The sequence below is a fragment of the Lepus europaeus genome, chromosome X (assembly GCF_033115175.1).
Source record: "Lepus europaeus isolate LE1 chromosome X, mLepTim1.pri, whole genome shotgun sequence".
NCBI classification, from domain to species: Eukaryota; Metazoa; Chordata; class Mammalia; order Lagomorpha; family Leporidae; genus Lepus; species Lepus europaeus.
The window spans coordinates 32,452,749-32,474,746 of record NC_084850.1 but is presented as its reverse complement, the minus strand read 5'-3'; the positions used below and the strand labels follow the sequence as shown (position 1 = coordinate 32,474,746).

At 40.6% G+C, this 21,998-nt stretch overlaps 1 protein-coding gene across 7 annotated transcripts in view; it reads left to right on the top strand.

Moving 5' to 3' along the window:
* XIAP (X-linked inhibitor of apoptosis) overlaps positions 1–21,998 on the top strand; it is a 106,728-nt gene that overhangs the window by 29,196 nt on the left and 55,534 nt on the right. For 5 of the 7 annotated variants that reach the window (XM_062183334.1, XM_062183338.1, XM_062183333.1 and 2 more), the window contains 3 exons: positions 536–578; positions 8,264–8,464; positions 15,888–20,371. In XM_062183334.1, the coding sequence (XP_062039318.1) occupies positions 536–578; positions 8,264–8,464; positions 15,888–16,081 (438 nt within the window). In that variant the 3' untranslated portion in view covers positions 16,082–20,371. Of the gene's footprint in view, positions 1–535; positions 579–8,263; positions 8,465–15,887; positions 20,372–21,998 lie in introns of those variants that run through there. The other 2 variants (XM_062183336.1, XM_062183337.1) reach the window with 2 other exon arrangements.

The following is a 21,998-nucleotide window of genomic DNA, read 5'->3' as shown; positions in this document are numbered from 1 at the left end:
TTCTTCATGTAAAAATTCATAGTATGGGATTGTAAATTATGATATATTACACTTTAAGAGGGAGAACTTGAAGAGTTTTTCTTAATCTGAAAATATTTGTGAAATTACATTTTTGTATAATGTGCTTTGTGCTCATAAATAGTTTTAACCTTTTTTTCAGACAGTATTTAAAATCTCAAAAATCTAAATTGGTAGGAGGAACTGGTGTGGCTAAGGAATCAGTTAACGTGTGAAAAGAACCCTGAACTATAGTAGGAGACCTAGAGTTGCCACAGTGGACCTACCATTACTGTAATGCCTCTATAAAGTTATTTAATCTCCCTGGGCTTCAGCTTCTTGTTTTTAAGATGAAAACAGATTGGATTAGGTAGTCTTTGAAAATCTTTCTAGTTCTATCAGTCTTATGCATCTTATAAGTATTCGTATTTTGAATTAGAATAAAGCAAATTTATTTCAAATTAATGATTAGCTTTTCAAATTGTGATAATTGCCTTATATCAAAAAATTCTAACTTAAATTCATATTTATATTTTAGGCAAGAACTGCTGAAAACACACCATCACAAACTAAAAGAATTGGTAAATAAAATAAATACACTTTTAATATCTCTGCCAGTTTATTTTTTGTTCTTTTTTATATAGTTATTTATAGGAAGGAAAAATAAGCATATTTTTTCAGTCACCACAGTTTATGTACTTGAAATGAGATTGCTACAAATTTAATGAAATGCTTTTAAATTTAAGTCATATTTATGTATTAAGAACATTAATATGGTGTCAGGCACTGTGGCAAAATAGGTTAAGCTGCCATTTAGGATGCTTTCATCCCATATTGGAGTGCTGGTCGAGTTCCAACTGCTCTGTACTTCTAATCGAGCTTCCTGTTAATATACCTGGGAGGTAGTAGATGAAGGACCAAGTGCTTGGGCTCATGCCACCTATGTTGGAGATCCAGGAGTTTCTGACTCCTGGCTTCAGCTTGGCTATTGCGGGCCTATTGCGGGCATTTGGGGATGAACTAGCAGATGGAAGATATCTCTGTCTGTCTTCCGCTCTCTCTGTCACTCGTCTTTTATCCATACATAAAATCTTGGGGAAAAAATGTTAATATGGCCACTGGACGGGTTTTCTTTGCTCAGGAGGATCCAGCTATAGGCTGTCCCATCACCATTTCTCTTAAAAATCACAAAAGAAAAGGTAAGGAGTATTTCTATCCCCGGAACTCCTTATGTAAGCAGAGATCATAAACCCAGTGTTCCGCTGTGTACTGTCACCAGGATCAGCCCTAAGCCATTTACTTCTATGTACCATACCATCTTTGTGCCTTCCCTAGCTTCTTCACAGAGGGGTAAGGTTTTATTTGTTTAGCTCATACCATTAAAAGAGGTAGAAATGTTTTGTTTATTTATTTATATTCAAAAACCAGAGAGACATAGCTGCCATCTGCAGCGTCACTCCTCTTATGTCTGTGACAGCCAGGCCCAAAACCAGGAGCTGGGAAATCAACTGAAGTCTCCCACATGGGCAGCAGGTACCCAACTACTTGATCGACTTGCTGCCTCCCAGGGTCCTCATTGACAGGAAGTCGGGAATCTAACCCAGGCACTTGGATATGAGACATGGACATCCCAACTGGAGTCCCAACCACTATGCTAAAAGCCTATACATAGGTTGAGGTTTTTTATCACCAAGACTGTTTACTTATCATAGACATCTTTAAAAGCCAGAAAGTGGGCAGAAAAGCACATTGCGTTAAGCAAAAGATACTGTTATCCCCACAATGAAGAAGTCGAGAGTCAAGTTAAGAGACTTATGCACAGCCACATTACAAATCAGTGGAACCAGGACTGTAAACAAGGTCTTCTGAGTCCTACATTACACAGCAAATCTCATTTCAAAATAGACATCATGTTTTAAAAATAGTAGAAAATTTAATTAAGAATAAGTTGACTGACTCCCTGCTAATACTGTTATAGAAACATTTATTTAGTACCTTAAGGATTACAAGGCAAGAGTATCTATATCTATCTTTACTACACACACATAAATGTATTTGAGCAGAGCTGCTTTATTAATCAATATGGGTTGTATAATGGGCATAAACAATACAGTTTAAAAAATAATTTAGCCTATATCTTTCAAGTTATTCAGAAACAAAGATTCCGTAATACTTGTTAATTCTTTTTTTGATATTTAATGATATAATGCATACTATTCTTTTCATGATTAATGTGACTGTTCCAGCTTACAATTAATGCTTTGAAATTGCGATAAATGTCACCGTTATAAAGAATATAATTCAATGGCTTTTAGTATATTCATAAGGTTGTGCAACCATTGCTCTGTTTGGTTGTAGAACATTGCCATTACTCCAAAAAGAAGCCCCACAATCCACACAACAGCTGTCATTCTCTATACTACCCCTGCCCCTAGGCCCACGCATCTGCTAATGTGCTGTCTATGGATTTGCCAATTCTGGACATTTGTTATAGGTGGAATCACACAATATGTTGTTTCAAGATTTGTCTATGTGGTAGTGTATATATTCTGTTGTATGATAATATCACATTTTGTTTATTCATTTGTCAGTTGATTGCCATTTGAATCGCTTCTACTTTTTTTTAAAAGATTTATTTATTTGAAAGTCAGACTTACACAGAAAGAGGAGAGGCAGAGAGAGAGAGACAGAGAGAGTCTTCCATCTGCTGGTTCACTCCCCAATTGGCCGCAATGCCTGGAGCTGCACTGATCTGTAGCCGGGAACCAGGAGCTTCTTCCAGGTCTCCCACGCGGGTGCAGGGGCCCAAGGACTTGGGCTATCTTCTACTGCTTTCCCAGGGTAGCAGCAAGAGAAGGGGGAAGGAAGAAGGGAATATCATTATGTTATTAGAATTGTATCTACAAAGCACATTGAATTGATTAAAAACTAATTAAAATTTGAAAAAAATTAAATAAAAAAAGAAGCCATTGCCTAATTGATTACAAACGTTTGCACCTGTATTTTTTTTTTTTTACAGGCAGAGTGGATAGTGAGAAAGAGACAGACAGAAAGGTCTTCCTTTTTGCTGTTGGTTCATCATCCAATGGCCGCTGCGGCCAGCGCATTGTGTTGATCTGAAGCCAAGAGCCAGGTGCTTCTCCTGGTCTTCCATGCGGGTGCAGGGCCCAAGGACTTGGGCCATCCTCCACTACCTTCCCGGGCCTGGAAGAGGGGCAACCAGGACAGAATCTGGCGCCCCGACCGGGACTAGAACCCGGTGTGCCGGCGCCGCAAGGGGGAGGATTAGCCTGTTGAGCCACGGCACCGGCCTGTATTTTTTTCTAAGAACAGTTCTATGGTGTTAGCTTTTCAGATCTTTGATCATTTTGAGTTAATTTTTGTTTATTTTGTCAGGTCATGGGGCAAAGGGGATCTATTTCTCTTTCATGTGGATATCCAGTTGTCCCTGCTTTTAGCTTTTAGGAAGTTTCATTTGAGATACCTGTAGTGTATTCAAAAAGGAAGATAATAAAGTCTTGAATTCATATAAGTGAGGGTAAGATGGTGATGGTAGGCGAAGTGCCTGGAGAGATTATTTAAAAAAGGATCCATGAAGGAATTGAGGGGAGCAACTAATACCTAATCAGGTGGACAGAAGTAAAGGAGCCAGCAAAACAGACTTGAAAAAAATCAAGTCACAGGTAGAAGAAGCAGGGAAAAGCAATGTCAAGCTATTCTCTGGACATCACCTTGAAATCTCAAATTCAGTGTCTTTAGAAACCACTTTTTAGCTTAGTGGTTGAGTTGCCAGTTACGGTGCCCCCCTCCCATGTTATGATACCTGGGTTTAATATCTAACTCCAGCTCCTGACTCTAACTTCCTGCTAATGCAGACCTGGGTGTCAGCGGTGGTGACTCAAGTAACTGGCTTCCTGCTACTCAGATGAGAGACTTGGTTTGAATTCCTGGCTCCCAACTTTGGCCCCAGCCCTGGCCATTACAGGCATTTAGGGAATGAACCAGAAAATGGAAGCTTTCTTTCTGCCTCTCAAATAAATAAAGAACATTTCAAAGCCACTCACACTGAATTCAGTCCACTTCTTTTATTTGTGTATTGGTTAATAGAACCATAGTTCACAATATTGTCCAGTAATTTGAGTTATTCTAAACTCTTTACTCTCCTTAATTCTTCCGCATTTAATTAATCTGATAGATTCCACCTTTATAACACTGTCTGAAATCTATCCCCTCCTCACTGATTCTGCATAGTTTAGGCCCTTATTTTTTTTAATCTGGACTGTTGTAGTAATTTTTTTTTTTTTTGGACAGGCAGAGTGGATAGTGAGAGAGAGACAGAGACAGAGAGAAAGGTCTTCCTTTTTGCCGTTGGTTCACCCTCCAATGGCCGCTGTGGCCGGCACATCTCGCTGATCCGAAGCCAGGAGCCAGGTGCTTCTCCTGGTCTCCCATGCTGGTGCAGGGCCCAAGGACTTGGGCCATCCTCCACTGCCTTCCCGGGCCATAGCAGAGAGCTGGCCTGGAAGAGGGGCAACTGGGATAGAATCCGGCACCCGACTGGGACTAGAACCCGGTGTGCTGGCGCCGCAAGGCAGAGGATTAGCCTGTTAAGCCACGGCGCTGGCTGTGTAGTAATGTTTTAACTGATTTTTTGTCTGCATTGTGAGTATCACCTCCCAACCAAGATTTTTCTTTATCAAACACAAATCTTAAGTTGCTTTATTACCTAGAAAAATCTTTTCTACCTAGCATATAATGTTCCTTATAATCAAATCCCTATATCTCTCCCTTTACAGTTTCCTTTTAAAGAAAATTTTTATACAGAGAGAAAAAGAAATTTCTTCCATCTACTGTTTATTCCCCCAGATTCCCTCAAAAGCTTATGCTGGGCCAAGCTGAAACCAGGAACCAGATCTTTTTGTTTGTTTGTTTGTTTTTAAGATTTTATTTATTTATTTGAGAGGTAGAGTTACAGGCAGTGAGAGAGAAACAGAGAGAAAGGTCTTCCTTCCATTGGTTCACCCCCCAAATGGCCGCCACAGCTGGCGCTGTGCCGATCTGAAGCCAGGAGCCAGATGCTTCCTCCTGGTCTCCCATGCGGGTGCAGGTGCCCAAGCACTTGGGCCATTCTCCACTGCCTTCTTGGGCCACAGCAAAGAGCTGGACTGGAAGAGGAGCAGCCAGGACTAGAACCCGGTGCCCATATGGGATGCCAGCACCTCAGGTGGAGGATTAGCCAAGTGAGCCACGGTGCTGGCCCCCCTTTTGTTTGTTTTTAACCTGTTTGTTTTTAACAGATTTATTTATTTATTTGAAAGGTAGAGTTACAGAGAGGTAGAGGCAGAGAGAGAGAGAGGTCTTTCATCCGCTGGTTCATTCCCCAAGTGGCTGCAATAGCTGGAGCTGGGCCATCCCAAAGCCAGGAGCCAGGAGCTTCTTCCGGGTCTCCCACACAGGTGCAGGGGCCCTAGGACTTGGGCCATCTTCTACTGCTTTCCCAGGCCATAGCAGAGAGCTGGATTGGAAGTGGAACAGCCAGGACTGGAACCGGTGCCCATATGAGATGCTGGCACTGCAGGTGGCAGCTTTACCTGCTAGGGCACAGTGCCAGCTCCAGGAACCAGATCTTAATGCAGTCTCTGCTGCCTCCTAGGATGTGCATTAGCAAGAATCTGTAATCAGAAGTGGAGCCAGGGCTTGAACCCATATAGGATGTGAATGTCCTAAGTGATGTGTCTTTTTTTTTGACAGGCAGAGTGGATAGTGAGAGAGAGAGACAGAAAGAAAGGTCTTCCTTTTTGCCGTTGGTTCACCCTCCAATGGCCGCTGCGGCCGGCACATCTCGCTGATCCGAAGCCAGGAGCCAGGTGCTTCTCCTGGTCTCCCATGCAGGTGCAGGGCCCAAGCACTTGGCCCATCCTCCACTGCCTTCCTGGGCCATAGCAGAGAGCTGGCCTGGAAGAGGGGCAACTGGGATAGAATCCGGCACCCCAACCGGGACTAGAACCCGGTGTGCCGGCGCCGCAAGGCGGAGGATTAGCCTGTTAAGCCACCCACGGCGCCGGCCTAAGTGATGTGTCTTAACCACTGTGCCAAACACATGCCCCAAAGCCTCCTCTCTTTTATTTCTAAATTTTATGTACACATTGGTTTGAAAGGCAGAGGAGCAGGAAGAGAACTCTTCCATCCACTGGTTCATTCTCCAAATGTGCACAACAGCCTGGAGTAGGCCAGGCTGAAGCTAAAGAGCCAGGAACTCCAATTCAGGTTTCTTAAATAGGTGGCAGGAACCCAAGTATTTGGGCCATCATCTGTTGCCTCCCAGGCACTTAAACAAGGAGCTATATTGAAAGCAAAGGTGGGACTCAGTTCCAGGCACTCCAGTATGAGATGCGGGCTTCTCCAAGCAGTGGCTTAACCTGCTGTGCCACAATGCCCACTCTAGCCTCCTCTCTTTTAAAAAGCATATCAAGGTATAATATACATAAAGTGATTAATTCTTAAAATTTATTAATTTATTTGAAAGGCAGAGTGACAGAGAATGATGGAGAGGCAAAGATCTTCCATCTGCTGGTTCACTCCCCAAATGCCCATAACTGCTGGGGCTGGGCCAGACCAAAGCTAGGATCCAGGAACACCATCTGGGTCTCCCACATAGGTGGCAGGAACCCAAGTACATGGGTCATCCTCTGTTGCCTTCCAGGTACATTAGCCAGGAGCTTGGATATGAGTGGAGGCAGGACTCCATCCCAAACAGCCGCTTAACCTAGTGTGTCGCAATATCCACCCCTAGTAAAGTACTTAAAGTATACTAATCTTAACTTTTCAACTCAGTAAATGTTAGTACACACACACACACACACCATATTATCATCACTCTGATAAAGAAATAGAACATTTCTACCAACCCCAGAGAAGAGAATTCCTTCAACCACCTTTCCAATTAATACCCACCCCCAAGTCATATTCTACCTTTTGTTACCATCAGTTCACTCGACATATTACCATAGATGAATTGTGAATTTCCTGTAGGTGGAATCATGTAGTATGTACTCTTTTGTTCTAGTTCATCATCTTGGTGACATTTTGCTCATCACAGCTAAGATTCACCCATGTTGTCCATGACGTGTTCACCCATGTTGTTGTGTTTTTGTTGTGTGGAGTTTGAATATACCACAGTTCATGTATCTACTCACCTGCTGATGGACATTTGAGTTGTTTCTAGTTTGGGGCTGTTGTAAATAATACTGCTATGGGCCGGCGCCATGGCTCAATAGGTTAATCCTCCACCTGTGGTGCCGGTACCCCGGGTTCTAGTCCCGGTCGGGGCGCCGGATTCTGTCCCAGTTGCTCCTCTTCCAGGCCAGCTCTCTGCTGTGGCCCGGGAGTGCAGTGGAGGATGGCCCAAGTCCTTGGGCCCTGCATCGGCATGGGAGACCAGGAGAAGCACCTGGCTCCTGGCTTCGGATCAGCGTGGTGCACCAGCCACAGCACACCGGCCGTGGCGGCCATTGAGGGGTGAACCAACGGAAAAAAAGAAGACTTTTCTCTCTGTCTCTCTCACTGTCCACTCTGCCTGTCTAAAATAATAATAATAATACTGCTATGAATATTCTTGTGCATGTCTTTGCTGGAGATATGCACTCATTTTTTAATACCCAAGAGTCGAATTGATGAGTCAGACATTGTAAGTCTCCTCTCTTAGAACAGTACGCATCCTATAGTCCTTCTTTGAGTATAATAAAAGTGAGTTCCAATTAGCATTCTTGCCTTATCTAGTCCCAACCCCCTCAGCTGTAGAAACTAAGTTTGAGAGCCAGGAAACTGTTATGTTCAGGGTCACTGACTGGGATTTCTCATGGTTTTTCAAAAGAATTGCTAGTGACTGGGTAACAACATCCACTCTTTAAGTATCTTAGTTGTTAATGAGTGTAGCTGATTTGAAAACCAGATTTTTAAAGAGAATAACCTTTTTCTAACTTATTTTACCTTATCTTGCAGTTTTATCACAGTTTTTATTACCTTATCTTGCAGTTTTAACACAGTCTTTATTCTCATTATATTTATAACTTATTGTAAGATTCTGAAAGTGTTCATTCAGTGTCTGAATATTTAAAAAAATTTCTTCACAAAGCAGCTTTGGTTTGCTGGCTTGTTTTTGTTTTCTAGTTAATTTTTCTTTATAACTATATTTTGTTCTGAAGTTGCGTTGATAAAATAATTGTTAAAAGTCTATATTCTTTTTCCTCACCAATTTTTATTTCAGATGATACCATCTTCCAAAGTCCTATGGTACAAGAAGCTATACGAATGGGATTCAGTTTCAGGGACATTAAGAAAATAATGGAGGAAAAAGTTCAGATGTGTGGGAGCAACTATAAATCACTTGAGGTTCTGGTTGCAGATCTAGTGAATGCTCAGAAAAACAGTACACAAGATGAATCAAGTCAGACTTCATTACAGAAAGGTACGCATGACTTTTTAAAAAGCAAGAAAAGTCCTAACAGCACTTCATTATGGATAGTATCTTAAATAATGTTGTGGCCCATTCATTTCTTTTCCTCCTTTCATATTCTCCTTAGGGTAAACATTTTCTAATTTTTTTTTATGAAAAATGGTAAGCATGCACAAAAGTGGAGAGAATAGAATAATAAGCTCTCACATACCTATCAACCAGCTAAAATAATTATTAACTCTTACAGTCCTGTTTTATATCTTCCCCCAACTGTTTTTGCCACAGTATTGTCTATAAAAACTTCAGTATATATCCAGCAAGCAACGACTGGGTTTTTTTTAATTTTTAAATTTATTTGAAAGGTAGAGTTAGAGAGAGAAGAATCTTCTGTTGCTGGTTCACTTCCCAAATGGCTGCAATGGCTGGGGCTAGTTCAGGTGGAAGCCAGGAGCCAGAAACTCTATCCAGTTCTCTAATGTAGTAGCAGGAACCTATGTTCTTGGGCTATGTTCTGCTGCTTTCCCAGGTACATTAGCAAGGAGCTGGATCAAAAGTGGAACAGCCAGGACTCAAATCAGCACCCTCAAGGGATGCCAGCATCATGGGTGGTGGCCCAACCCGCTCTACCACAGTGCTGGCCCCTGGCAGGGACTTTATTTTAAAATTTTTTCCTTATTGACTTGAAAGGCAGAGAGACACACAGAGCACCTATTTGCTGGTTTACTTCTCAAATGCCTACAATAGCTGGGGCTGGGCCAGGTCAAAGCCAGGAATCAGCAACACAATCCAGGTCTCCCATGTGTGTGGCAGGGACCAAACCAATTGAGCCATTGTTAGCTGCTTCCTATGGTATACAATTACCAGGAAGCTGGAATTGGGAATGGAGCCAGGACTCAAACTCAGGCACTCCAGTATGGGCTGCAGGCATATCCCCAGCAGTGTCTTAACCACTGTGACAAATGCTTGCCCCAGGACCTTTTTTTTTTTTTTAAAGGAATTGATTAATATATTAGATTTTCAGGTTCACAATAGTTGTATGATAATTACTACAACACAATTCTCAGGTTACTGTGATATTAATACAAAAGGAACAGATTCAGTATAGTTAATAGAATTCTAAGAATGTAATGATACTTTGTTCCTTTCCCCTTTCTTTCTATTTTAGTTTTTGAGATAATATATTTTTAATTTACATTATAGTCAAAGGCTTAATGCTCTACTAAATAAAGACCAGGAGTTAGTGTTGCTTTAACACACTGTGTGTTAGTGTGCTCTGGATGATACGGTAAAATACCATACATTGGGTGGCTTAAAGAAAAGAGATTTATTTCTCACAGTTCTGGAGGTTGGGCATTCCAAGATGACGGTTCTCAATGAGGGCCCTCTTGCTGGCTTACAGGCTACCTTCTTCCTATGTCCTTACTTGGGGAGAGGGAAAAGAGGTGAGCACATAAGCATTCTGGTCTCTTTCTCTGATTTATAGAGACCCTAATCACATCATGGGGGTCTTATCTCATGAACTCATCTCAACCTGATTACTACCCAAACACTGAACCAAGATGCTATCACATTGAGAAGTAGGTCTTCAACATACAAATTTGGGGGATAAAAACATTCAGTCTATACATAACAAAATTAACAGTAGTTCCATATTATCTGAAACCCAGTTGGTTTTTTAAAAAGTTTTTTATTTATTTTTTATTTTTTTGACGGGCAGAGTGGACAGTGAGAAAGAAAGACAGAGAGAAAGGTCTTCCTTTGCCGTTGGTTCACCCTCCAGTGGCTGCCGCGGACGGCGCGCCGCGCTGATCCCAAGGCAGGAGCCAGGGGCTTCTCCTGGTCTCCCATGGGGTGCAGGGCCAAAGGACTTGGGCCATCCTCCACTGCACTCCCAGGCCATAGCAGAGAGCTGGCCTGGAAGAGGAGCAACTGGGACAGAATCCGGCGCCCCGACTGGGACTAGAACCCGGGGTACCGGTGCCACAGGTGGAGGATTAACCTATTGAGCCGTGGCGCATTAAGGAGGATGTCTTTTCTCTGTCCAAAGGGAGTCTGTGGGAATCTTATTATCATTGACACTACAAACTGGGATGGTGTAGGAAGGAGGGCCTAAGCAAATGGTAGCTCTCAGGGGCAGATGTTGGAATTCATCGTGGGCCCACTTCTTAGTCTCACCATACTGAGAGGAGGTAGTTGATACAGGCTGTCTTCTCATGCTGGAACTGCAGATATTTCTCTTCCCAAAGGCTTTTGAGGAAAGATTATCACTAAGAATCTTTAAATTGTATACAAAATACAAGTGAAGTGAAACAGGTGAGATTTACTCAAAAAAGGCTACTGTTTTTCCACTGAGAAGTACTTGATTCAGTGCTAGCTTTTTTTCCATGACTGTGTGGCAGAAAATGCCCCAGTAAACTGTTTTGTAAAAGTAGTACCACATCAGTATCTTTTTTCTTTATTTCTGTTTTACTTCATTTATTCAAGAGACAGAGACAGAGAGTAACCTCTCATCCACTGGCTCATATGCCAAATGCTTGTAATGGCACCCCAGTGCTGGGAGCCAGGAGCACAGTGCATGTCCCCATACAGATGGCAGGAAACTAACCACCTGAGCCATCACTGCTGCCTCCCAGGGTCTGCATTAGCAGGAAGCTGGAGTCAGGAGCCAGAGGCAGGTATGAAACCCAGGTACTCCAATTTGGGATATGAGTGTCTTAACCAGTGTCTTAGCTGCTAGGCCAAATACCCACCCCTCTTTATTTTTTAAAGTTGTATAAGGTGGAGCAGCTATGTGGTGGTTTGTGTCAAGCCACTGCTCGGGATGCCCACATCACATATTGCCGTGCTTGGGATCAAGTCCTGCCTCCACTTATGATCTAGCTTTCTTGTCTGTTAATGCACTGGCAGGCTGCAGATGATGGCCCAAGCACTTGGAACCCTGCCACCCATGTGGGAGACCCTGATGGAGTTCCTGGCTTCTGGCTTTGGCCTGGTCCAGCCCCAGCTGTTGCAGACATTTGGGAAGTGAATCAGCAGATGGAAGACAAATTCATTCATTCTCTCTCTCTCTCTCTCTCTCCCTTTCAATAAATAAAATAAATCTTTTTAAAAAGTTTTATACTGGCTGGCGCCGTGGCTTAACAGGCTAATCCTCCGCCTTGCGGCGCCGGCACACCGGGTTCTAGTCCCGGTTGGGGCGCTGGATTCTATCCCGGTTGCCCCTCTTCCAGGCCAGCTCTCTGCTATGGCCCAGGAAGGCAGTGGAGGATGGCCCAAGTCCTGGGGCCCTGCACCCGGATGGGAGACCAGGAGAAGCACCTGGCTCCTGGCTTCGGATCAGCGTGATGTGCCGGCTGCAGCGGCCATTGGAGGGTGAACCAACGGCAAAAAGGAAGACCTTTCTCTCTGTCTCTGTCTCTCTCTCACTATCCACTCTGCCTGTCTAAATAAATAAATTTAAAAAAAAAGTTTTATACTACTATAAAAATAATCTTTGCTTCAGTGAGAAACTTGAATTTTAGATAAGTTATTGCCCAAGTTTACTCAGATAGTTAGGAATATAATTCAGATTTCTTGACTTCTGTTCCAGTATTTTGGGGGAATTTTTTTAAAGATTTTATTGATTTATTTGAAAGAGTTACAGAGAGTGAGAAACGGAGGTATACCATCCACTGGTTCACTCTCCAAATGGCCACAATGGCCAGAAGTGGGCCAGGCCAAAGTGAGGGCCAGGAGCTTCTTTTGGGTCTCCCACATGTGTGCAGGGGCCCAAGCACGTGGGCCATATAGTCTGCTGCCTTTCTAGGCCATTAGCAGGGAGCTGGATCAGAAGAGGAACAGTAAGGACACAAACTGGTGCCCATATAGGTTGGCTTTATCTGCTATGTCACAACGCCTGCCCCTGGTGAGAATTTTTTAAATTGTAAGTATAATTTGTGTGCAACCATCTCCAGAACTGTAAATCTCACAAACCTGAAACTCTATATTCACTAAACAAGTCCTCATTTCCCTTCTCCCAGCCCCCGGCAAGCACCATTCTACTTACTGTCTCTTTATGACTATGCTAAGTCTACTGGTGGTGGTGGTGGTTTTAATCATTGCAATATCACAATCCAAAAGTAATGCGTAAATTACTTGTTTTCCTCCTCCAGGATTTTTGATGTGAACACATTCTTCATTCTGCCTTTCTTGATGTTGATGCTTTCATATAATTTAAATCAGCTGATAATGTCATCCTTTTACTTAGGTGCTTGCTTTGCCTTGAATACCTTTTCCCTGTCTGTATACCTAGCCCAATTTCCTGATTGTATTTTGTGAATTCATCCTTCAAGGCTCAGCTCAGAAATCAGTTCTTTCATGTTTGAGTATCACAGGAGAGTTAGGATCTCCCTCTTCTTTACTCCTGATGCTGACAGAGCATTGTTTACATTGCTTTGGAGCTGTTTTCTTTTCTGCCCTGCCCATTAGACCAAGCTACTGGAGGGCAAGTGCTTTATCTTTTCTTATCTCTGATGCATTCCATGCTTGAGCCTATAGTTATTATGCCCAGGAGGCTGCTTTTTAAGAAGGAAGGGATGCAGTGTTCCTCTCCTCCACCTCCTAGCTAGAGAAACTATTCTGTGGCATGAATGTGGTAGTATCTCTCTCTAGTCTAAAACCCTCTATTGACTCCCAGAGCCCTGAGGACCTAGTCCATATTCCTTTGCAGGGCTTGCCAAGCCTTTCATTATCAGGCTCCTACAAACCTATAGCCTCATCTCATGGTATTTCCCCTCAAATTCTGTGCCTAGTCTTTAGGTGTATACTTGCAGACCATGTTCTGTTGCTCGCCTAAACTTCTACTCATGCTTTAGGACCCGGTTGGGTATAATTTCCTCCAGGAGGCCTTCCTTTATGCCTGTGTGCACATGCTCACATGCAAACACACCCTTCCTGTGCTCTTCATAACACATTGTAATTACCTTTGTCATCATACTGTATAATTTCCCCTTTACTTGTGTTCCTTACTTGTCTGTGTACTACTGGGAGCCTGAGGTCTATATATTTGTTAATTGTATCCTTAGTGCCTGGAACCTAGTTAAGTGTTCAGTATTTGTTGAATAACATTAGTGTTTGGCAAAACATGTTTTCAGAACAGTGTTCCCTGGGATGTTAAAGGGATGCCATGGGAAAGGAGCTCTGTAGTTACAGAGGGAACTGTATTGTATATTTCCATGAGAGGACATACACTGTCCTATAATGTACTGCACTGTACTGGATGGCAGTGGTTCTCAAATGCCAGGGCACCCAATCCCAGAAGTTTTAGATACCATGAATAGGCCCAGGAATCTGTTGTTAAAAAGTACCCTGTGTATGGCAGGCCTTTGGTGTAGTGATTAAAACAGTGCTTGGCACACCGGATTTGAGTCCTGCCTATAATCCCCATTCAGGCTTCCTGCTAATACACATCCTGGGAGGCAGCAGGTGATGGCTCAAGGACTTGGGCCTCTACCACCCATGTGGGAGACCCGGATTGAATTCCTAGCTCCTTACTTCAGCCTGGCTGTTGCAGGCCTTTGGGGAGTGAGCTAGCTGATAGGAGCTCTGTCTCTCTGCCTTTCAAATTAAATAAATATTTTTTTAAAAAGAGTTTATAAAAGTAAATTAAAAATACATCAGTAAGAAAAGTTTTAAGAAAAGAAGTGCCCTCAGTGACTTTTATCTGAAGCTACATTGGGAAATCACTGGTATATAGTGATTACAGAGATGGTAAACATATGTAATGCATTTGGAATAGTGCCAGTGCATAGTATTTATGCTATATTTCTGTTTGCTGCTGCTGTATTATCATTATAGCTATATGCAACCTTGAAACACATTGTTGTGGTATATTCAGTAATATTTCACCAAACTTATTTTGAATTTTTCAAGTACTTTGGTGCCACCTATATGCTGATGATATCCTATGTCTGTCTCTAGACTTGCCTACTGGATTTTTTTAAAAAAATTTTTAACTGATACATAAAAATTGTACATGTTTATGGGGTACCTTGTGTCTCAATATATGTACAATTGTGTAATCTTCAAATCAGAGTAAACTTATGTATCTCCTCAAGCATTTGTCATCTCTTTATGGTAAAATATTTAAAATCCTTTCCTAGCTTTTAAAAATACACACATACACACACACACACACATAGTACATTATTGTTATCTAAAGTCACCAAATCATGCACCATCCTATAATGTGTACTCTAGCAGAATTTCTTTTTCCTGTCTCTGATATAGTACCCATTAATCAACTTTTCTTCATAGTTTCCTCTCCCCTCCTCTCCACCTCTAATAACTACTATTCTGCTCTCAACATCTATGACATCAGTGTCAGTAGCTTCCACGTATGAATGAGAGTATGTAGTACTTCTCTTTCTGTGCCTGGCTTACTTAACATTGTGACTTCCAGTACCACCCATGTTGTCACAAATGACAAGATTTCATCCCCTTTACGGCTGAGTAGCAGTCCATTGTGAATATGTACCATATTTTCTTATCCATTCATCAGTGAGTGGGCACTTAGGTTGTTTCCATGTCTTGACTATTGTGAATAGTGCTCCAATAAAGATAGGCATACAGATGTCCCTTGGAGTGACTTCATTTCCCTTGGATATATTCCCACTAATGGAATTGATGGGTCATATGGTAGTTCTACTTTTAGTTTTTTTGAGGACCCTTTATACTGTTTTCCACAATGTCTTTGCAATTTACATTCCCACAGTGTGCAAGGGTTCTATTTTCTCCACACTTGTTGAATTTTTTTATGGATACCCTGCAAACACCTGAAAATCTCAAAGCTGTACCTACTTCTATATTTCCTATAATCATCAGTATGCTCTTCTCAGCAAAGCTAATAATCTTCAAATCAGCTTAAGTTCCTCTTCCTCAGTCCTTATATCCAGTTGGTCACCAAATTCTACTTGTTCTACTTCAGAACTTTTCCTCAAACCTATGCCTCCATTTCTGGAATCGGCCATGCCCTTTCTGTATGCTCCTTCCTTTACCTAACCTAAAGTAGGCTTTTCTGCTCGGCAAATTGCTGTCCATGCCCAAGTGTGACTCTTCTGCTTCCTTTCCCTCCCTACCCAGCTACTGCCAACCCCTGAGGCCTTCCTCAACTAGCATGAACAGAACTTGTTTTTTCACCTTGTCCCAGAGCACTTTGTTCTTAACTTTATTATAGCACTTATCACTTAGTACTTTGTGCCTGCCTCCATAGCCTCATTTCACATCCTTTCTTGCTAGCATGAGAGCTGTGCAAGAGCGGACACCAGGCATGAGTCACCCTCGTATCTCCCGGCCCTTGTCCAGGGCCTGGCATGTAGTAGGGATTCAAGAAATGTCTCAATGAATTTAAACTACTGAGAAAGTCTAAAACTAGCCTATTTCTTTTCTCTTTGTGCAGAAGTTAGTACTGAAGAGCAGCTAAGGCGCCTGCAAGAGGAGAAGCTTTGCAAAATCTGCATGGATAGAAATATTGCTGTAGTTTTTATTCCTTGTGGACATCTGGTCACTTGTAAACAATGTGCTGAAGCAGTTGACAAATGCCCCATGTGCTATACAGTGATTACTTTCAAGCAAAAAATTTTTATGTCTTAATCTAACTCCACAATAGGCATGTTATGTTCCTCTTATTACCATGATTGAATGTGTGGTATGAGCTGACTTTAATCCGCACTGAATTCCATTAACATTTGCTACCAATTAGGGGGAAAAAGTCATGGGTTAGTTGGCAGTCTTAAATTTGAATTTCTGGATTTTTCAGGTTATTAACTGTATTATTTTTCCAGTTGTTTTACTGTTATTTAGTTGAAACCTTAGACTAAGAAGCATCACATTATAACTGATCACAGTGTGTATTGGTAGTACACTGACTTAGTTTCTAAATGTAAGTGAATTAATTGTCTGAGTTTTTCATTCTTTTCAGATAGACTTAGCAAAGGGAGCATTCTGTAGAAACTTGGAGATTAGAACTAATCTCCCCAATCACATAATTTGTTTAGTGTGAAAAAGGAATGAACCGTTCATCTGGTGGAAAGATAGAGATTATTTTTAGATGCTTATCTTTGTGTTTTAGATTCTGTTCTTTTTAAAATTATGAACACACACTTGCATGAATAATTTCAAAAAGTGATTTTGCCATTTTTCATAGGGTATTCAATGATACAATGTTATCTAGCCAAGATGTACTGACATGGAAAGAGGTCAAAGATATTTTAAGTGTAAAATGCAAGTAGCAAAACACTGTGTATATTATGAGCCAAGTCAAGATATGTGTGTTTTGTATTTGTGTAGAACAAAACACCTGGAAAGATAAGCACCAAACTTAAATGTGATTTCTCTTGAGGGGGGTGGGAGGATGGGTCCCACAGAGGGTATATAGGGGCCTTTCACTTTCTGTTTTTTTCCTTTTATTCTGTTTGAATTTTTATAAGTATGTATTACTTTTGTAATCAGAATTTGTAGAAAATATTTTACTGATTTAAAGGCTTAGGCATGTTCAAACGCCTGCAAAACTACTTATTGCTCAGCTTTAGTTTTTCTAATCCAAGAAGGCAGGGCAGTTAACCTTTTTGGTGCCAATGTGAAATTTAAATGTTTTTATGTTTTTCCTGCTTTGTGGATGAAAAATATTTCTGAGTGGTAGTTTTCTGACAGGTAGACCATGTCTTATCTTGTTTCAAAATAAATATTTCTGATTTTGTAAAATGAAATATAAAATATGTCTCAGATCTTCCAATTAATTAGTAAGGATTCATCCTTAATCCTTGCTAGTTTAAGCCTGCCTAAGTCACTTTACTAAAAGATCTTTGTTAACCCAGTATTTTAAACATCTGTCAGCTTATGTAGGTAAAAGTAGAAGCATGTTTGTATACTGCTTGTAGTTATAGTGACAGCTGTCCATATTGAGATTCTCATATCATCTTGTATCTTAAAGTTTCATGTGAGTTTTTACTGTTAGGATAGTTAAGATGTACATAAGACAAAAGGTTAAGTCTTTCTTGTACCTATATTTTTGTTGTTGTTTTGACTAGTAATAGTAATAGATACTTCTGAAGTTAATGTTCTCTCAAGATCCTTTAAAGTCTCTTAGAAATTATAAAATACTGACAAGAAAAGAATAGCTGTTTTTTAAAAAAAACACTTGAGTACAACTCAGTGTGATTAAGAAATAGAAGTTTAAAAATGCTTCATAGAGCACCCAAGGTTTACATTACAAGATTTCTTGCATCAGATCTATTACAGAGGTCAATGAGGCATTTACTGCAACGTTTGAGAGTGCAACTTTTTAAAAATGATCTTTTTTGTTGTATTTTCTAAGAGAAGCATATTGTTATGCTTTCCTAACCTCTGTTGATTACTACATTAAGTGATATTCATTTAAAACCCTGTAGATTTCAACGACAGTTTAAAAAAATGAAGTGACGATGACTGCCCTGTTTTTGTTTCATTTCTGTAAATCAGCAGTTCTTCACCTTTGCACTAGCTTCCCCTTAGGTTTACTGAGATAGTCATTAAGTTGAATTTGACCTCTGTAGTGTAAGCCTTAAATTTTAGTTTCAATTTAAAGCATTTTATAAGGGGGGAAAGGTGTTCAAGTATTTAAAGTATGTTTTCCGGGACACTTCAACTGTAAGTCAGGTAGATAGTTCAAGCTAGCTGTTAGGCAAGGACTCAAGGACTGGATTGTTTTAACATAAGGCTTTTCCTGTTCTTGGAGCCTCAGTTCATTAAAACTCTTTTTTTAAAGCTTGTGTGCTTTAGAGTTAAGCAACTCATTTTTTTTTTTCCCCTCTCCATGAGTTGCGAAATTTCATGCATGAAGCTGATATGGCTAACAAGTTTATTTTAAGAATTGTTTAGAAATGCTGTTGCTTCAGGTTCTTAAAATCGCTCAGCACTCCAACTTCTAATCAGATTTTTGGAAACCTACCAGTGTGTTTCTGTGTTCGCACTGCAAAAAGCACCATATTCTTTCCAGCTAATTGTGTACAATTTGATTACTTGCAAGGTCAGAACTGTAACCACATCTGAATCTACACCTCCCCTCTTCTGTCACCCCCACTACTCCCCATAGTTATCAGTATTTCCATGTAGACATTACCCTGCTGTATAAAATTCACTCTAGAGTTTCAAAGACATAACTCATATTATCCTATTTTGGTCATGTGAAAATTCATGTTATTTTGTAGTGAACAATTGTCTTTATAATATTTAGTTGGCTGATAAAAAATCTTGTCTTAATTTTTGAGAAATGAGTGTAGCATTTATAAAATAAACTGGCTTATCAATTAATGGCTCTGTATTCCCCTTTCCTACTAGATTTGATCCCCCCCCCCCTTTTGGTTAGGGACTGAGGTGGGATAGCGTGGGTATAGTGAATGTATGTAATGTGATTTGATACTGTTAATACTCTTTTGTTATGTTAATTTCATTGTGTTTTTTTCCTGTTGTTATTTTAGTGGATAGAATTTGTATTTTGAACTTTCTGGAGATTACCACTCCATCATTTGGTGCATTTATTGTACCTGTTAGACACAAATCATTATTTTATTTCCTGATTATGCAGGTGTTGAATGGGAAGAGCACCCGAGGGAGTGAGAAATGGCATAGGCTGTATATCATTGCCATTAAAGAAATAATAAAATTGTAAAAAATATTTGACAGACATAATTCTTTTTAGCCAAATCTATTTTTAAAAAATAGCCATTTCTTCATTCATGAAATAAGAATAACATCTTACGAGGCTATAAGAGTTTAAGGAAACCAGGTGTGCTACAAATATTCATTCCCATCATAACACTGTTTCACCCCTCCATGTGTTTGCCTTTACCTGGAAATGTGAGTTAAAACTTAGAAGAAGTTCTTACATAACTGTTTCAATGATGCTCATATTTTTTGGTGTTTTTCATAGTCAAGATATAAATTACAGTCAATAAATAGGTCAGATCCTTTCAGATATTTAAATTCTTTTAAAACTATTTGAAAAACTTATTATCAAATTTAGTTGAGCTTTCCTAAGAGAAACAGGTGACTTATTCCCACCTTAATAATCAGTTTCAATTTGACTCTTGTACACTTAACACAGCGTGGATTTCTTTCTCAGCATAATAGAACCATAGCATGTCAGAGAGAAATGACCTGGGAGAGTACCTAATTCATCCCCTTCATTTCATAGGTGAAGCAGCCAAGGCTCAAAGGTGCGGTGGTTTGTCCAAGCTTATAGGTAGCTAATTAGTGGCAGAGCCCTGACTGGGACATAGTTTGAAGGTGAAAAATGTCACCAACCTGCTTCTCCTGGGAGGTGTCAAATGTTTATTTTTTTCAACTATTCTTTCCATTATGCCCTAGCTTTCATTGCATATTAGGTGACACTTTATAATTGATACAGCAGGACAATCTTAAATACCTATTTCTTCAAACTGGTCAATACTACACTAGTATTTGGGTGGTAAGATTCTGTTTTGAAGTCTAAAGCTTGCAGGTATGAAATACAGATTTTTGGGATTTACTACATTCTTATGTATCGGTACATAACATTTAAAGAACTATATAAGTATATTTTACAGTTTTGTCTAAGTAACAAGTTTGCATTTTTGATTTGATGTAATAAAAGCTTTAATGTAATTTCTGTTAGATTTTGCATTTTTTCTTAGTTAAACTTTAACCTGACAGAGTGAATGATTCTTATGTTATTGTATTAGTATTGTGAATAATTGTGAAATGTTTTGAGACAGAGTACTATATTTGTGAATATAATGTTATCACTGTTTATTATTTAGTAGAAATCTTTCCATCAGTATGGAAAACTAAGAAAATTGTTTTCTGCTGTATAATCTGGCATTCATCGTAGATTAAAGCTTATTTTTCTGTGAATAAAACTTATTCAATAAAGTACTATTCTTTAAAATGACATATTTTTACTTTGTATTTGTTTTACTTTCTCAAAAAATAGTCATCTCAAATATACTAAAGTGTAACCTCCAAAATATGAGGGAACCTCAAAAAAGTCCTTTGAAAAAAATGGAATTAAAAGATGAATTTACTTTGGTGCAAGAAAATTTTGAAATCTGTGCATGGTTTGTTCAGAATACAGATTTTCCATGAACCTTTTGAAGGTTCCTTGTACATCTAATGCTATAATACCAGGCATAAGATATATACATTAAGTACAAAGCAGCAACAGAAGCTGGCCGAAGTGTTTGGGTCCCTGCACCCACGTGGGAGACCCAGATGAAGCTCCTGGCTTTGGGCCACCCGGCTCTGCCTGGCCCTGGCCATTGCGGCCATCTGCGGAATGAACTCGTGGATGGAAGATTCATTCTGTTTCCTACTCTTTCAAAACAAAATCTGTTTTAAAATTCAATTTAACAAATGTTTTTGGGGTAGACATTGTGGCACAGTGCCTTTGCTGCTGCTTGGGGCATCCACATCCCATATCAGAATATCTGGGATCTTGTCCCACCTTTGCCTTCCCATCCAGCTTCCTGCTAATGCACCTGGCAGGCAGCAAGCAGCAGGCAGCAGATGATATCTCAAGTACTTGAGACCCTGTCACCTATGTGAGAGACCCGGATGGAGTTCTGGGCTCCTGGCTTCTCTTGGCCCATCCCTGGCTGTTGTGGGCATTTGGGGGAGTGAACCAGTAGATAGAAGATTCTCTCTCCCTCTCCCTCTCCTTCTCCCTCTCCCTCCCCCCTCCCCTCTGTCACTCTGTCTTTGAAATTAATCTTAAAAGTTTGAAATTGTATAAATATGAACAGTCTTTTCTTTTTTTTAGAATTTATTTTATTTATTTGAAAGACAGTTACAGAGAGAGGTAGAGACAGAGAGAGGTCTTCCATCCGCTGGTTCACTGTCCTGATGGCCGCAATGGCCGGAGCCGTGCTTATCTGAAGCCAGGAGCCAGGAGCTTCTGGGTCTCCCACGTGGGTGTAGGGTCCCAAGGACTTGGACCATCTTCTACTGCTTTCCCAGGCCATAGCAGAGAGCGGGACTGGAAGAGGAGCAGCCGGGACTAGAACTGGCACCCATATCAGATGCTGGCACTTTAGGCCAGGGCATTAACCCACTGCACCACATCGCTTGTCCCAATGTGAACAGTCTTAACACCCATCTCCCATAAATATTTTTCTGGTTGTTTCAAGGGATATTATAGTCACTATAAGAAAGCTTGAGCAATTGAGTAGCAATGAAGCTAAAAAAAAAAAAAATCACTGCTCCCTTTGAAGCAGGCAGCAAAGGAAGATTTTTGTGAGTCTGAAAAAGTAGCTGCCCAGAGAGTTTCAGAAACTGAGCAGTCTGGTGGGATAAAGAGCAAGGAGTTAGCGGATCCTTTGGCAGTGAGAAATTTAGAAGTAGGTATTCTCGTTGGCTATTCCTTTGCCCTTTCCTGTTCACAATGGACGTTTCTAAATTAAGAGTTAGGTTTCAGGTCTCTGTGGAGGCACTGCTTATCTGATGTTTGAGACTGTTATCTGACTTAAACCCTTAAGAACCTTGTCTTAAATGCAGT